The following is an 18,397-nucleotide window of genomic DNA, read 5'->3' on the forward strand; positions in this document are numbered from 1 at the left end:
TACTCATGGAGAAGATATTCTCAGTGGTATGTAGGCTTTATCGGCTGAGACAAAGATTCTTTTCCATAACTGAGCCAACAGGAGCTTTGTGAAGTTCATTTTGGCTGAAAGTTACTTGATTTACTACATTGCACGTCTCTGCTAAGGACAGCACCCCTGACATCTAATACTGGGGTAGCCATGTAATAACTGTTACCTACTGCACTCTCACCCAATGTATTCAAATCACAAGGGATTCCCTGCAGAACACTTCTGCTGTTCTTGAGACCCCGTTTGTTTTTCCAAGTGGTGCAGCTTTTTCTCACACTGTGTCAGAAAAAGATTCTGTCACCTCATGGGCCATCTGTGAATTAAGAGACCCTTGAATCAGATCAAATGTTAAGTCCTGTGTGAATACTTGGTTTGCTCAGCCAGAATTGCTTCCCATTTATTCCATCTTTTGTGTACATAGCAGAAGTGTTTATTCTGGAAATTACATGTGAACCTACTGTACTCTGAGACTATGCTCCATCTGATTGGCACTTTCACACTGGCGCCATTGTGCTTCACGAACAAATGCCTACTTCTTAGGCACCCAACTAAAATATTCTGCTTCTTGTGAAGATTTTATTATATTACTAATATTATATGGAGTGTGAAAAAATAACGAGACAGTACGTCCATTTCTGTTCTTGTGTGCAAAAAAGTAAATTCAATGTTGCTCTGTTGAAGTCAATGGTCTAACACAGGTAGAATGGGTACAGCAAATGTGTTTTTGCACTCCTGTGCAAAACCAGCTGTAAGACAAAAATTCAGGGCAGCTGCATGCAGTCAGCTGTGATGTATTCTGGTACATTGGCAGATGCCTGGTGAGTGGTCAGTAGAGACTGAAGAACATCAAAACCGCCAGGCAATAGAAACATGCCCTAGAAACAAAAAATAGTAGAGAGACAGCCTTTGATGAAGCAAGCTGAGCTGAATAAGTTGGCCTCCTTGGCATTTCAGATATAGTCTGTTTCTGGTCAGAACATCATGTTGAGGTGGGCACATAATTATTCACAGCTGTCTTGTTGAACTGCCTGTTCCTGTCAGGTCTATCCTCACCCTTCCTTCCCAGCAGCCCTGTAAACAGAAAACATGCACAGTTTGGCGCTAAGCAGACTAGCATTAGACTGTAAGTGGGTGAGACAGAATGTTTTAGGAACCACACTTGGCAGAGGCAGCACCACGTAAAAAGGAGCCAGGGCAGTTCCACAAGCAATTCATCCCAAGTGGGGACAAGACCACAAGGCATATTATGCTCTGCACTTCATATTTTCAGAGCAATACATAGGCTGTCTTACCTGCTCTGCTTTTGAGAGATTCAGCACTGTATCTTTAGTAAATATTTTCAGATGTTTAGCAGATCAAATATCTGTGAAAGTGCTGTAGTAATCTAAATTAGAATTATTTGACCATTCCTGCCCTATGTTGAAATGATGCTACTATATATGGGAATAAATTCACTGTCTACTGACATCTTATCAAATATTTTCATGTGCAACAACTTAAAGACATCACTCAACCCAGTGAATCAGGTTTTTCTAATTATGTGAACTTAAATGAAAATTTGTGGTAGGTGTGATCACAACTCAGACTCTTATTGGAGAGAAAACAATGCAAATAATGAGGGCACTGTTGGAAAATGCAAATGTGATTTGGTTAGCTTTGGAAAAATGAATTTCTCACCAAAAAGGCCAAAGGGAAGAAAACCTGGCTGAATTTGATCTCTGTCTTGAATCCAACTGGCCATGGACAGACCCCTAAAAATAATTTAGACTAAACAATGACACAATGCCAACACGGAAATTCATCCTTTCTTGTGCAATGATACATTGCTGAAATAGCTTCTTGTTGCCACCCCAGATGATACTATATCATGTTCCCTCTTGCAGGATGGGGAGATGTGGTCCTCTGTGAACTGCACCATCTGTGCTTGTGTGAAAGGCAAGACAGAGTGTCGCAAGAAACAGTGCATTCCAGTCAGCAGCTGTCCTCATGTGAGTTTTTTAAAAGAACTGTGCTTTCTTGTCTTTTTTGCTCAACATTATCTTTTCCAGTGTTTCTTGGAAGTGTGTGCATGACAGTGGGGAGTGCTGTTTGGAAAGAAGGGATCATCTGGAATGTTAATTTAAGTTGGCATTCCCCAAATGTGCTACTGTTATCCTGAATATGGTCTTCCTGCCTCTGTCCTTGCTCTGAAGACTCTGTGCTCCTCCTCTCCTTCTCCTTTAACCTTCTCTGTCCCAAGTATCTGTTATTTTTGACTTTTATTTAATAATTTTATAGAGTGGTGAGGTGACTGTGTTAATATTTCAGTAGTGTGTATATTGTTAAGGCAAGCCACAGGATGTTGTTGTATTTGCATTTCTCAGTGCATCTGAGGCTTAATACTTGGTTGAAAATGTAAATTAGACAAATTGAAGAAAATTAGTTCAACCAAACCACGCTGCTTTGACTAAGGTTGTGGCCTGGGTGTTTTTTATTTGAAAGTCTGAAGTGAACCCAAAGAATACTGTAATTGTAACTTAAGGGCATCAAAAATTAGCTTTACTTGAAACCCTGGGCTAAAATCAGCCTTTGTTTCTTGGATTTCTGACACCAGCAAATGATTTTGGTCTTATGGCTCAACCTTTCAGAAGATGGAGCTCTAAATAGCACCTCATGTAGGGGCAGATCTTTGAGCAAAACTGTAGAGGAGAGAGCCAAGTTGTTAGCATTACACCTTCTCAGTGTTTCCTTCTCAATCCTGGAAGCCAGTGGGGAAAATGTGAATCACAGACACCTAAATATAAAATTTTTAAATTAAAAACTCTTAGTTTGTACAATTTTATATGTGTAAACCTTTGACAGAAGTGGTGGTATAATAAAGAGCCTGCACCTTAGCACCTCTCATTCTGGTGTGACAGTGGGCTTCAAGATCCTCAAAAGAGGGAATGTCCTTTTCCTGTCACTCTGGTACTCAATGCAGAGGGCAGTTCTCCTCTTAATGGGCCTCACACAAGATGCTGCATACACATCAGGAAGTGTGAACAAATAGAGCTGTTCTTCAGGGAATGTTATATAGCACATGGCAGTCAAGTTTTCTGCCTTCATGCCATTCACAGTATAAGCAAGAAGTGAGAGCTTGGTCTCTTCAGGTCTCACACACACTGCATTGCATTTATATTTTCCTTGTGCTGATGCATTTTAAATGTTTAAGGTGCTTCTGAAATCAGGTAGCTAATATGACTTAACAGAGATCTTCAGTTGAGTGCATTGCTTCAGCTGTATCCATATATAAATTTGAGCATTGAGATGATCAGTTGAAGTGGCTTCTAAAATGAAAATAGTGGTTGGTAAAAATTCACCACTGACAGCGCTGCAGCATGGAAGTGAGACTGACAAACTCATTCAGTGCCGCAATAGAACCTGCTCCAAGGCTAATGTGAAGTCCTAAACTGCCCCAACCTCTGAGGTGAGTCTGCAAACAAGGTCTGGTTCCTAAGGGCTGGAAAGATCAGCTTTGTTACCCTGCAGCACCATTCCCCCCAGTATATAACCAGTCAGCCAGGTCCCCACCTTAAAATGCAAGCTGCAAGCAAACCAACCCTCCTCCACAGGTACACATTGCATTTCTGTTCTTCCAAGTTAAACTGGAAGGAGAAGTAGGAGAAAGAATGTAAACTCTAGAGTAAGATTTATTTTCCTATTCCAAGTGGGTACCAAGTAGTTTTAAAGCAAATAATGTATGCTAATTGATTTAAATCTTTTACTTTTCATCTCTGCTCCACTATCTTTGATGAGACTTTCTCTCATAAATCTATAAATATCACTTAAACACACCATATTTTTCAATATAAAGATATATTTGTGGTTCTGATACTGATAGTCTGAATATCATGCATAGAGTTGTGCTGCTATCTCTGCAAACTGTAGAGGTGTCCACTCCTTTTCTCTCTTCACAATATTTTTGACAGTAAGCAGTCTCTACTGACTGTTGAAGACTGCTGTGGAATAAAATGAGGTTTAGTGTCCCTTAGGTGTCAGGCAACATGAAGTTATCTCATTAAACGTGTTTTATTATACAGACAACTGAGTGTGAAAGGATTGAAGATTCAAAAAGAATTTAGAATATTATTCCTTGACTTAAATGCTTTACCATGCAGTCTTAATTCTCTTTGCATGATATTGTGGGTGGGTTTTTTGGTTGTAGAATTTTATTTTATTTATAATAATAAATTTTTACCAATTTTTTCTTGAATGTGTGGGTTTCAAAGTGGTAATTCTGCAGAAATTTCTGATACTGCACAACCATTTGTATTATTCAATCTATTGGTTGCAGGGTGACATATTTTTAAGGCTGTTTCTGCCATTTCTTTAGTTTTCTTGACAGCTAGACAAAAATTTTTGATTCTTTTGTTATTTTCTTTTTGAAGCATTTAAGCCCATATCAGCCATTGCAGGAAATGTCTTAGATTCTTTTCATCTGCTGTGGAGGCAATATATTTTTCAAATTTAGTCCCTCCTCTCAGATTTATAGTAAGATTGGTCCTCCTTGGCATTCTAGTGAGCCTTGTGGCTTGTGGTTTCTTTTTGTTGCTTTCTGACCACTGACTCCACACAGATATTTCCTCTCTCAAGTTACCTGGAGTGCCAGCCTGCAAGGTGTGATGCATACTGGCCCCCATTCAGCAAAGCTGTTAAGCATGTGTCCATTTCTGCTGAAGTTAGTAGGCCCTCCATGTGTGCTGAAACTTAAACACATGCTTAAATACTTTATAGAGAGGAAACAATCTCAACATTTGGCAAGGCTGAGTTTCAGAGATCCTTTAGACTTCTTCTTACTGAATTCACTATTTACTTGCCTTAGCTCTGCTCTAGTCTGTTCCTTGTCTTGCACTATCTCCTTTTTATTACCCATCCTTATAATTTGTCACCTTGCCCGCTCTCCTTATGCCTTTGCATTCCTCACTAACATCTTAAGTCTGTGGTAATGATCAGAGGTTGTGAACATGTCTTTTTTTGTAGTGCTAGAGTAGAGCTTGCTGAATTTTACAGCATATAACCTTTTCTGAGCTCCAAGGCTGTGCAAAAGTTAATAGAATTAAATTCACGGCAGGTGAAGACATTTGCAGGATTTGAGTCTGAGGGTAAATTTTGAACCTGTGAACTTCAAGTGAGCTGAAAATTTATTCAGAACACATTCTTCCATCTCTAGAACAGACTGCATATAATGTTTAACACATCTGTTATTGTTGCAAACAAAAAGTTGCTGTTTTTACTCTAGTGCCAAATGAGGCACAAAAAAACAACAGCTGTTGCTATTGCACAACCAAACAACCCCTTTCCCCCAGCAATTAGTCTTGCCTTAAAACAAATAGAAAATGAAAACCTCAGACACAAAATTGAAAACCCCATAAAAAGGAAGAAAAATCCCTGAAAATAAATAGACTCAAATGTGGTCTGCTTATAAATATTCATAGGGAAAAATGGGATCACATCACTTAGCCCACTCCTAAGGGAACCCTCAATGCTAACGAACTCTTGCAGCACATGTTAGCAATAATGGGTTTCCTTATTCTACAAGACAAAAACAGGATCTCGGGCCAACATGGTGGCTCAAGTAACCAGCCTCAGCAGGCTGCCTTGGAGATTTCAATTTCACTTGAATTCTTGCCACTTCCAGCTCGGCTGATGATTTCAGCTCTTTTATTGAAACAGAGAGGTAAGGCTGTGTAGTGCAGTGTGTGGCATTCAGCTGCATGTCTCCATTCCTGCAAATATGTGTTGCTATTTCCATGTGGTTTTTCTGTGTGGTTTTAAGGGTTCCACCTTTAAGGGGTTCTGTTCTAGCAGCTGCTTGGTAGGCCTCCCTGCTGCAGCCTGGTCCTCAGCTATTCTCTTTGCCCAGGGACCCGGGAGTCACACAAACATTTAAGTGCTGCTTACTCTGCCAGTGCAACTCTGATCCAGCCCTTTTCCGAAGTCCAGGTGTGTCTCAAGTCTGTTCACATGAAGCTGCATATTCATAGACAGGCTTGCCCTGTGGATGATGTGCTCAAGTGCATTCATGACCAAGGATCATTCATGCCATGTGTATATCAAGCAAGAGCAGGATTGAACATGCTCCACTCCAGTTTGCTAGAAGATACTTTGAGTTTATGCCTCCCCGTGCACTTTGTCAAAGCTTGGCAGCACTGTAGGCAGAAAACAAGGCAGACAGCAATCGGGCTGCCTGTGCCCACTTCCCCACTCTGCATAGACCTGTCACCAATTTTTTGTCTGTTTTCACAAGTTTTCTATACTGTTCAGTGCGCAGCACAACACAGCTCCATTTGCTTGCTCTTGCTGTCCTCACCTTGCTCACCTACTTGGTGGGAATAGGAGCAGTGGTCACACAGAGGGGACTTCCTCTGTGTTCAGCTGTTTTGGGGCAAAGGGTCAGAGGCGGGGCAAAGGGGAACAGCGCAGCTCCATATACCTCTTCACTCCCTCTGTGGGAATATGGGTGAGCTCCAATATCACTGTACATTCTGTTATAACCAACACCAACTTTTGCTTGGAAAAACCCATTGTTCAGTCTGAATTTTTTCAGGCTTCTCTGATAGCTTGCTGATTGACTTTAGGTAATTTAAGTAAAATCAGATAAAACATCTTTTAAACTGATGAAGACTGACAAGGAACATGAATGTGCATACACAGAGGCATGCCTCCTGCCTAGTCAACCTTGTATAAGGTACAACCAGAAATAGAATTGACCAAGTTCCTTCCTTCCTTCCTGCCTGCCTGCCTTCCTGCCTGCCTGCTACAAAGCAGGGAATACATAGGAAAGGTGTATATTTTGGAAAGGTGGGAGAAAAGGTAGTGACCTTGTTAATCCAGTAACTGCTTTAGCTATCTGTGCAAGTCCAAAATTCTCTCATGCTCTCTATAGAGAAAAATGGTAACAGAGAACCCTTTTAGTATTTCATTTCTTATAAGACTGCCAGTAGGCTTGTTGAATAGCTCTGTCTGTTTTTAGCACCTGATATTTGAAGTTGTAACCAGGGCACTGAGTTCAAACACAACTTGAATTATTTTCAAAGGCTTATCCAGTCTTACAAGATGACACAGTCATTGCTCCAAGAACTCTCTCATTAAAACAGCCTGTCTTTCTCCCAATTAGGGTAAAATCCTGAACAGAAAAGGATGCTGTCCGATTTGCACTGAAAGTAAGTCCTTTCTTCACATTCTTTAAATTCTTTTTTATTCTTTCTGAGAAAATAAATATATGCTTGCTCTTCTGCCTTCTTATTAGAAGCAGCTAAAGGGCAAATTATTATTTTTAGCAATGGATTTTGCCTTCTATAAATCTGTAATTTTAAAATAAAATGTCTGGGTTTTTTTTTTAATTTTCTTTTTCAAAATGGTGCTATTTTTTTCAAATCTGAGGTGCTGCATTTTGAAAGATATAGTTGGTCTGTGACATTTGTAGGCAATAAAAAAAGAAAATGAATAGAGTTATAACTTTTAGCACTTGGGTATATTTTACACCTGTAACTAACAGTCCAGCTATGTGCATATATAATCACACCTTTGCAGATGATTTGTGAGAGTTAAAAAAAGGTGTGCAGAAATCTGAGACACAGTCTGGGGCAGCAGTGGAAGGTAGAATAGAAAACTATTCTTTGTTTATGATGCTTAGTTAAACTCTTATATTCTTATCCCTTTACTCCTCTCTTCAGGAATGATCATTAAATTGCAATATCACCCTCCTAGTCAGCAAAGGACTTACACAAATACTTATCTTTAAGTTTGTTCTATTTAACTCAACAGGGAGAGCTGAAGTTAACAAGATACCATTACGTATTTCCTTCAGTACATACTTAAGTATTTTACCAAGTAGGGACAGACTGCTAAAATGGGGTTTTATGACCTATGAAAAGGCTTTTGAAAGGAGAAAATGTTCCTCTTCTTTTGTCTAAAATCAAATGTTTTTGCTGTTCAGCTCAGTTCTGGGTTCTCTTGAATTGCAGAAATCCCATATCCTAAATATCTGTTTTTACATTCTGTGGCTCAATTATTTTGAAACGTGTATCTTGGGATAAAATACATCTAGCTTGCAAGTCTTCATTATCAAAATGAGAGCAAATACAAGGGACAACACACGCAGAAACACTTGAAATAATACTGAGCAGAGGAAGAAGTGAAAGAGGATTCAACTGACTAGCAGTTGATTTCACGTTAGCTCAGTTGCACAGCAGAAGAAATTTGCATAGACCTTTGCTTAGATATGAGATACCATAGTGCCATGAATGTATAAATCTCTACCTTGCCTCTTTTTTTTTTTTTTTTTTTTTTTTTTTTTCAGTCTCATTTCATTTAACGTTTCTTGTGTGTTCTTCCTGTGTTCTTCTGTAACTTGAGAGGGGAGGAAAAGAGTGAGGCTAGCCATTCCATCAAAGGACTGGAGACCCTCTGGTGTAAGAGGTTCAGAAGAAGACAGTACAGTGACTCCTTCAGAAATGCTGACAGAGAGTGATGACTTGTGATAATTGTTTCGTGGGAGAAGGAGACAAAAAATTGCAGTTCTTCAAAGTTAAAGTAACTTATCTAGGACCCAGGTTACCTAAAATCTCAAAACTTCTTGGTGATATAAGAAGGAAATTCTCATGACTACAAACATGTGAAATTAAGGGCAGATCATTATAGCTTGTCATCAGGCCATGCAGATCTGTAAAGAGCCTGGGTTCATCTTCCCAGTGACCTCTTTCTATGTCCTGGCAGCCTGCTATTAGGTCTCCCCACAGGATAAACAACCTTGTTCCCTTACGGTAAGGGATCAAGGGTATTAAGGGTCCTACCTGCATTGCACTGCCTGTGCTGGAGCCTAAGAGGCTTGTCCTGTCTCACTGTTCCATGCTCCACCATTGCACATGAAACAGAGGGGTCCTTTCTTTATGGTTATCTCACTATGGACCCATTCAGTACTTGGAGAAGAGCTGATTCCAAACTTTCATGATTAACAGGGCATTTTCTTACAGAGAATGTGAGCAAGGAGCTTAAATACCCAGTGTCATACAGCAGTGGTGGCTACCACTAGCTGTTTTAACATTGGTATTTTAACATTCACCATTTGCAAAGAATTAATTCCACCTTTGCAACAGAAGTGCTGTAAGTCTCATCACAACTGTCATCTGACAGTAACTGGAAACTTTGCTAGTTTCAGCCAGTTTCTGATAAGATGTACACACAGCCCCTTCCCTCACCCACTTGCTCATGTTGGTCCTCATCCTGTCTCCAAATACTAACACATCAAACATTTCTGGTGCTCCAGCCGATATTAATTTTCCAATGTAAAAACAACATAGGGAGGTACAAGAACATACTGTACATGGGGGAGCTTTGAGTACAGTTTAAATGCAGCCAATTTCTATGAAGTGGGTCAAAACCAGTCATGTTGTGAAAGGATACACTTTAAACTGGAAAAAAAAATTATCAAAGGATTATTTTCAAAGCAGTTTGTTGCAAAGAGAAAAAGTACCTCGTCTCCTAAAGGGCTGGAGAGTCTCTTTTGTCTACTGTTGCTGAAGTTAACTATAGTTAGTTTTGGCATGTTGCTTTTTAAGCTCCATGGCTGGCGTACAGTTATCACTAATTAAACACAGTGGTCATACCAGTGGAAAATTCAACAGTTTAGTTTATGCTGCTGTAAAAAATGTAATGAAATGTACTCTTTTGGGCTTGATTTAGAAAAATCACCACTGACGTCAATTCCATAAATTAGTAATTCTATGTTAGACCAAGGTCATTTTCATATTAAAAATAAGAAAAAACTAAACCTGGGTTCAAATAACATTTACAGACTGCTCTCAACTTCAGACATAGATAGATAGGAACTTGCAGTGGAAGTAAAATCTTTGTTCTTGACAAAGAAGAATTCATAGGCCTTGCTGAAATTCCAGTACACAGGATGAAAACTTGTTACTAAAATCACATAGATATACTTTAATCATAATTAATAGTCCTAGCACAATCTTATGCCAGTCATTGTGAGATTTTGTGGATGAAGTTTTTTCAAAGTGGACTGCAGTCATCTAGGTTTACATGTGCAGTACACATGATTAATATTGCGGTAAAGGCTGCTTTTGGGACAGAAAATTTCGTTCATCACAAATCATTCCACAGCTTGTTTAATTGACAAAATGATCAACACAGCTAAACCAAATTCAAGGGGATTTGGACCCACTTTAGGAGTAAGAGGTTGGTACTTCCACTTGGTCCAACATCCTTTTTATGTGTTTTTATAGAATTACTGAAAAAAGTGCTGGCTTTCAAAGAACAGAAAAGAAAAAGAAACAAAGTGAGGTTCTGCATTTTGGGCACCTGTAAGAGCAGGAAGTGGGTCTAAAGAACCACAAAGGTCCCTGTTTTTTCTGTTATTTCCTTTTCATGAAGAAATACAGCAACAAAAAGACTGCAATTATTTATTCATACTGGAATACTGTTCATGATTTACCTCCCATTTCAGCTGTGATGGTCTACTGTATAAATATGTATTTGGACAAATTGGAATAGCTGTTTTATTTATGAAATAGACCATAAAGACTCCTGTGGAGTTTTTGACATCACACCTTGTAATGTGTATTATATCAAGCTGCACTATGCAGCAGTTATGAGGAAAGTCCTCTATGGCTATGCATTTTTTACAGAAAACCTAATGAAATTCTATTATGCGTGTTCTGTAGCTAGTTTTTAGAGGTTAATAATGTGTTCTGTTTGATTTAGGGCTTAATTCAGCATATGGGCTAATTACATTCAAAGTTTCATTTTATTTTTAAGAAGCTGAGATATTTTTGAATTATAGATCTGCAACCAGAACACCCTTCACTGGTAAACTTGTGTTTTTTCCTCCCTCTCCTTACTTAGAACATGTCCAGACCGATTTTAGTTGTAATTTAAAGTATATTTTTCTTGGCCACTCTTAACTACCTACAAGCCCAGCAGAGTGTGACCAGACATCTGGACATCTTGGACTTCAATTGACTGCTCTGATCTCCTGAAAAAACAAAACAAGCTATTCCATGAGCACCAGAGCTAACAGAGCCTGGTTTCCTATGGATTTGTGTCCCATTTCCTTTATATCCCAACAAATAATAAACCCAGCTAGAGACAATATATCCTGTGGCTGGTCTGTAGCTACAAGTGTGCTAATTGCCCAGCCAATATGCTCGTGCTCTCAGCTGGCCAGGATGTGTGTGCTGACTGTCTGTCTGGCCTCCACCACGCAGTATATATATTTTGCCTTTCTAAAAAGGCTAAATACTGTCTGGGGGAATGGAGGCACTGGGTGGAAGGCAGAAAGGTTCTTTTTGGCAACCACTTAGTTTAATAAGTGGTTCTTACCTGTACTCAGCATACTACTTACTAGAAATGAGTGGTCTTTCAGACTTTTATCCCTCCACATTGGCCAAATAGGTTGTGATTTTTTTTCTTTATGAGAGTGTGTTGAAACTTAGGAAATGCTAATGTGTTCTTTTCCATGCTGTTGCTTTTTTAGCTTCCTTTTTTGTACAGTTACATGTGTTTTCAAAAACACTGCCTTTTCTAATGAAAGTCACTATTTCATTTGAATTGAGAGCATGATTTGAAAATTCAAGGAAAGCATGCCAACAGTTCTATAGTATTCACTTTTAGCACCTAAATACTATTATTAGTTGGCAAGTGAGCTGTGGAGCCTTAGGTGGGAGCTGAGCAAACTGCATTAATCACACACGTAGTTTAATATTTTAGTCAAACGTGAAAGTGTGAAGTCCATATTTAGTTGCTTAAAAAACAAATGTAAAAACTGCCAAGCTCCCAAAAGTTTTAATAAAGGTCTGAATATTGATTTGGGAGCAACATGCAGGATTTCCAAAAGAAATTTAGTGGTGTTTGCATCCAGCTCTCAATAATGTTTAATCAGAGTTGAGTGCATGAGGTGTTTTGAAAATCACAGCCTCCTAAACATAGCTCTGGAGCCCTCTTTTGAAAAATCAGTGTTTTTCAAGGATAGAGAGGGAATGGGTAAATTTGCATTCATGTGCATATCTAGATGAGCAAAAAAAGACACCAAAGATCATGAATACCACATTCAAAATGAGAAAGAGGCAATGATTCTTCGGTTCCTTTGCCCAAGGATGTTGTAGATGCTAAAAACAATTTTGGACTGGAAAAAATCACAGAAAATATTTCTATCAAAAGTTACTAGATTAATAGAAACCATGTCTAGCTCCGAAAGTCCCTAATTTGAAAGTAGTTGCAGGTTGGGGATGTCTCAGGGGGGAAATATGGTATAAAATAGCCCTTTTCTAGCTCTGCCTCAGACAGCTGACACACGGAGTGTTGGCAATAAGCTGGGAACAATTTAATCTAGGGAAAAAAGGAAAAGATCTACTCTGTGACCCTATACCTTGTTACTATAAGCTAGCAAAATTCATACTCCTGGGTTGGGGAACATAACTTTGGGGATGCAGCAGCACCTCTTGATCTATTATGCCCCAATAGAGAAGAAGATCAGTGCTTCCAATGGATTTAAAAAATTGCCAAGCAAAAAGGTTGGTTTGTTTCAAAAGGGAAAAAGAAAAAGGAAAAAGAAAAGAAAAAGAAGCAAACCATAAAATATGATGTGATTGAAACTCTCCCAAAAGGAAATAAATAACAACTCAAAAGCTAAAAATGGCAGGAATTCTTTTCATGTTGACAGTCTTGTTACACCCGGTATTTAAGGTTTATTTCTAGGCCAACCAGTTTTTCTTACTGGCAGTGCCTGAGTTATCACACACACTTGCAGGGTGTGGATTTATTTTTAAACCTCACAATTTTAACAAACCTTTCAAAAATGTTTTACACAGTGATATCAGAGAATCAATTATTCAGACTGTTTTTAGGTGGATTTTCCCTCCTCCATTTCCTTGGTTATTAAAGAAAACAGCAAAGTTTGGATCAGACCTTCAGCTATCCAGTCCAAAATACATTTTTAACTGCACGGCATCAAATTGACATATGACGTGACATGATGTAACATAACATAAAACAGCATTAGTCCGCATAGCACATTAGAAATTAAAAATAAATATTTCCTTTGGATCCCATTGGTACTATCAATTTTACTTGCACATCTCTAAATTATGTTTGTTCCTCTCATGTCTTGCCTCTTAGTCACTTGCTTAGGTGAAGAACCAGCCTCCTCCTCCCAGTAGGTTGGTTAAAAACATGTATAACATGTCCACATTCTTGGCCTTTAGAAACAGAGAAAAATCAGATCTTTCCTCTAGAATCTTCACTGATGTTTGGCTGATGTTTTTTCATAAAAGTTTTCATAAAAGTTTTCGTAAAAGTTATCATTAAATTTAAGAAAAACTTAAAGCTGGAATAGTTGAAGTACAATCTGAGCTGGTAATAATGTGTATCTTAATACTCATCATGCAGATACTTAGATAAATACATAAGGAAATCATAAACATATTAGTATGATTTAGTAACGGGTAAAGTCAGATGGTCTCCATACAAAATCTATAGATTATTTTTCCTATTAGTAAAAATGATGTTATTAATTAAAATCCATATAGTTCCTGCCAATTTATGGAGAATCAATTAATCTTTTAATGAACTTTGGAAAGCAGTTATTGACATCCTCATTGGTATCAGTGAGGAAAAGAAAACTCACAGAAGTGCACATTTTTAAAAGCACTCTTTTGTCTAAATGTCTTGGTTTTCAGGTTCTGCTTAAAGTCTGTCAGACCTGTTTTCTGGAGATGTTGATCCAATATGGATAATTTTGAATTCTGATGGAGTCAGAAATGTCAATATGATGTCCTTAAGAAATTGAAACTTTTGCTCCCTAGTTGCCAGACACTTCAGTAAAGAGAAGTAATAATGATGCCAAGATGAGTTACTGGCATAGCTAAAGAAGCATGTATGTGGCCAGTTAGTGGTAAAGTACAAATCACCCAGATACCTCTGTAATGGCTCCGCACCCTGCAGTGAGGAGAAAGTGAGATTAGGCTTTAGGAAGACATTTGTTGGAGTACAGACAGACCAAAACTGCAGCAGGTTGCCAGAGGTGGCAATGGAGCTGCTGTTACTACTCCTCATTATGGGCAGGTTAGATAAACATCTGTCAGGAAGAATATAGGTGCAGGTGATTCTTCATTGCAGCTGGAGAAAAAAAAGGTAATGTCTCCTGGGGCTCCTTCAGCTCCATTTTCTGTGTCTCCATATAGATTTCCTTGGGTGCTCTTTACAGCTAGAAAAACAGCAGAAAGTTTACAGCTACTCTAGCACAGCACTCTACCTAGGCTGAAAAAACTCTGTTGGGAAAGGTGTATTGTATAGTTAGAACTGCATTGCACTCCATGGGCAGAATTCCCTTCCCCTTCTCCATAACATTCATGTCTCCTTCTTTTTTGTAGATTTGAATTTGGCTTTTTTTAAGCTGGTTTTTCAAGCAAGCCATTGTTAATTAAACAGACATCATCTTTCAAAAGCAGCCTTAGCCCATGGGTATACAGCTGGCAATAGCAGTGTGCATTTCTCTGCCTTGAGACTCCTTCCAGGAATACCAGCAATGTGGTTAGAACCTATTGTTATACGAGCAGGCTGCAAGGCAAATATATTTGCTGCTATATTTGGTTGTGAGGCAATTCAATCAGTTGCTGGGTAGCTGCAGGATAACTCAGCATCATTGCTATGAATATGGAAATGCTCTGTCTTTGGGCTGTGAGTTCTCTGGCCAGCGTATGGCTTCAAACATTCATACGAGATCTTCATCCATTTGTAATGATGCAAGTGATTGGTAGAACCTCCATGCTCTTTGGCAGTCATTACATCATGTTAGTCATGTACCAACTTGTAGTTGGTAGCATGATATCAATAACTACTACAAGTCAGTTGTGTATAAACATATACAATAGCTTGTAACACTGAAAAAAGATGCTGGTTCTACAAGTATTTTGGGGAAAAACCATATAAACACAACTAGTTTATAAATGTACAATATTTATAAGTATATATATGTAAAATATGAACTGACCTAGCTCCTGCTAAAATGATCTGATGGTTTTTAATTTCAGGGAGTCCCTGAAATTTGAAAAAGTTCACAGGCACTGTAATAACTTAAACTGTACGTTATGTTTAGGGGACAAAGTTACAGGTTAGCCTTCCTATGCTGCCCTGGGGATGAACTGGCCTTGCTTACCAGCTGCTTTGGGAAAGACTTCTAAAGCAATGAAGCTTTTATTTTTCAAAGATATATTTAATCCCTGTGGGCACCAGTCAAAATCTACCCTGTAGAGCAGGTAGATTAGGTGACAGCAGCATCTCTAAGTTCTTATCAACTACTTTTTTCCACCTTTGATTGATATGGCGCTTTTGTTTCTCACTCACCTGCAGAGCCTGGAGTTTGCACTGTATTTGGAGATCCTCACTACAACACTTTTGATGGACGGACATTTAACTTTCAGGGAACATGTCAGTACGTTTTGACGAAAGACTGCTCCTCCTCTGCCTCGCCCTTTCAGGTGCTGGTAAAAAACGATGCCCGTCGGACCCGTTCTTTCTCCTGGACAAAGTCAGTGGACCTTGTGTTGGGCAGAAGCACAATCAGCCTCCAGCAGCACCTCACAGTGAAGTGGAATGGGACCCGAATTTCACTACCTTGCGAGACACCACAATTTCACATCGATTTGGATGGTTATTTGCTGAAAGTGACAACCAAAGCAGGTAAGACAAGTATGTGTGTGTCTTCTTTCTCTCTGAAGAACTTCTGAAGTTCAGCATGAACAGTAGTCAGTAAAAAAACATGATAGCAGTAATAAATAGCATTATAACTCTTTAGAGATCAGAGAAACCCACAGCACTTTCAAAATTCCCACAGCCCACAAGCAGACAGAAATCCCAGCTATGAGTTTGAAACCTGGAGGATATTGCTAAGCTGTGTTTCATTCTGCAGCTGATAATTAGCTGCCCAAACAGACAAATGTGCCATGACTATCACTTCAGTAACTTAAAAGTGTCTTATGGAGAGTATGGTGGGTTGACCCTGGCTGGACATCAACCAAACATGCCCACCAAAGCCACTGTATCACTTTCCTCCTCACCTGGACAGGAAAGAGAAAATATAGTGGAAGACTTCTGGTTCAAGATAAGGACTGGTAGATATCACTCAGCAATTACCACTGTGAGAAAAAATAGACTCCATTTGGGGAAGTTAGTTTAATTTATTGCCAATAATATTAGGGAAGGATAATGAGAAATGAAGTAAAATCATCAAAAAGTCTCCACGCTCCAAATCCCCTTCTTCACAAACTTAACTTTACTCCCGATTCTCTCTACCTCCTCCTGCCCTGAGTGGTGTAGGGGGATTGGGAATGGGATTTGCAGTCAGTCCATCACACATATTGTATCTACCAGTTCTTCCTCCTCACACTTATTCGTTGCTCCAGCATGGAGTCCCTTCCACAGGAGACAGTTCTCTGCAAAGTTCTCCAGTGTGTGTCCCTCCCATGGGCTGCATTTCTTCACAAACTTCAAAAACACAGGTCTCTTCCACAGGGAGCGGCCCTCCAGGAACAGACTCCAATGTGGATTCCCCATGAGGTCACAAGTCCTGCTAGCAAATATCCTCTAGGGTGGGCTCCTCTCTTCATGGCTTCCCATGGGGTCACAGTCTCCTGGCATCCATCTGCTCCAGTGTGAGGTTATCCAGGGGCTGCAGTTGGATGTCTACTCCAGCATGGACCTCCATGGGCTGCAGGAGGGCAGCCTTGTGTCACCATGGTCTGCACCCTGGGCTGCTTCAGTACCTCCTCTCCCTCCCTTCTCTGCTGACTGCAGAACTGTTTATCTTATACTCTCCCTCCTCCTTCTGACTGCAGTTGCACAGGGCTTTTCTCCCCGTTCTTAAATATGTTATCCTGGAGGTGCTGCCACTGTTGCCAAGGCCGAGCCTAACTTGGAGCCAGCTGGAACTGGTCCATCTTGGAGACAGCTGCAATTGGCTCTGTTGGACATGGGGGAGGTTTCTGGCAGCCTCTCACAGAAGCCACCCCTGTAGCTCTCTCCTTTCAAAATCTTACCATAAAAACTCAATATACATGGTATCGTTTGATACAGATAAGAACAGAGAAAATATCAGCTCTTAAACATAAAATTAATGTTTTTCGGAGTTGCAGCAATGTATCTTGCAGTTGAGGTGATCAATTATATATTCATAGTTATAGATGGCTGGAATGAGTTTAAGTTGTAAAATTATGGAAATATTTCACTGTCCAGCAAAATGGAGGCACTGGTTTGAAAAGCAAGGCCTAATTTACTGTTCGGTACCATCTTATTTGGCTTGCTTTATGCTCAAGTAAGAAGTTGTCTGCAAGGAACAAACACCACAAGCAAGAGGAAATGAGAAACTTTATAGAATTTTTTCACCAGGAGAAAAAAAAATGGAGAAATTTCTGTTTCAGAAGGATTTAAAAAATGTATGCTTTCCCAGTGTAGGGTGAAAAAAGAGAGGGAGGAAGTAATACAAAATAAGCAAAACTGCTGCACTAGAAGTAAAATTTCTACCTTATTTCTAGAAAAAGGGAAGGGAATTAGCATTCTCTCAGTTCTTTTGAGTCTTAGAAAATACATTAATTGTCAAAATGCTAAATTGTCAAAATGCTAAAAAGTAAGAGGATTTACTTTTGTTTTGATGAACTGTTCTGAAACTATAGTATCTTTGCATAGATAAATACTGAGGGAGAGTTTAAAACTTTCTCATTAGCATGTGTTTGGTAGTACTGTAGTCCTGAGAGATTTCTCTTACACAGTGAAGTACTGTTTCAGTGAGGATACTGTTGACTGTTAATTCAATTAAATGCCATGTGAAAGCAGTGAAACCAGTCTTTCTTATGGAGTGATATGGTCACAGGCGTGAGGCATAGTCATACTCATTATCTAGCATGATTTTTTTTCAGGGGGGACACTAGCACCCGCTGTTGAGCTGAGAATTTAGACACCTGTTCATATCGCCTCTGGAAAAGTGAGTCTGCATAATGTGGATCCCAGCTCTGGGCTCATTCCTCAAAGTGGCAATGCAGATTTTTGTGGCTGTCTGTAAAATGCACACAAGTTGACCATTATTCACAACTTCTAATTAGAAGCATCTTGAGGGTTTTTCTTTGCAGCCAGCTGAACACCATGAATTCAGGCGATGTGGATTTCATTAGCCAACCACAGGCCAAGGAAAGGTTTTCAACTGAAGATGAATGGCAGCTAATCCTGCTGCTATTCCATTTGTCTCTGGTGCAAGCCTAACAAATGACTGCACACATCTTTGTCCATGTGTTGGCAGAGGAAGTGCAAACATGGCATATGACAACATACCAAACAGTGTGTAATC

The 18,397-nt window shown here is 39.4% G+C and overlaps 1 protein-coding gene across 3 annotated transcripts in view; it reads left to right on the forward strand.

Annotated features, from left to right (window-relative positions):
- The window catches only part of BMPER (BMP binding endothelial regulator), a 149,280-nt gene that overhangs the window by 80,496 nt on the left and 50,387 nt on the right, over positions 1-18,397 (forward strand). For 2 of the 3 annotated variants that reach the window (XM_064704879.1, XM_064704878.1), the window contains exons 10-12: positions 1,914-2,018; positions 7,166-7,211; positions 15,412-15,741. In XM_064704879.1, the coding sequence (XP_064560949.1) occupies positions 1,914-2,018; positions 7,166-7,211; positions 15,412-15,741 (481 nt within the window). The remainder of the gene's footprint in view (positions 1-1,913; positions 2,019-7,165; positions 7,212-15,411; positions 15,742-18,397) is intronic. The other variant, XM_064704880.1, reaches the window with a different exon arrangement.

The sequence above is a fragment of the Zonotrichia leucophrys genome, chromosome 2, assembly GCF_028769735.1.
Source record: "Zonotrichia leucophrys gambelii isolate GWCS_2022_RI chromosome 2, RI_Zleu_2.0, whole genome shotgun sequence".
In the NCBI taxonomy this organism is placed as follows: domain Eukaryota; kingdom Metazoa; phylum Chordata; class Aves; order Passeriformes; family Passerellidae; genus Zonotrichia; species Zonotrichia leucophrys.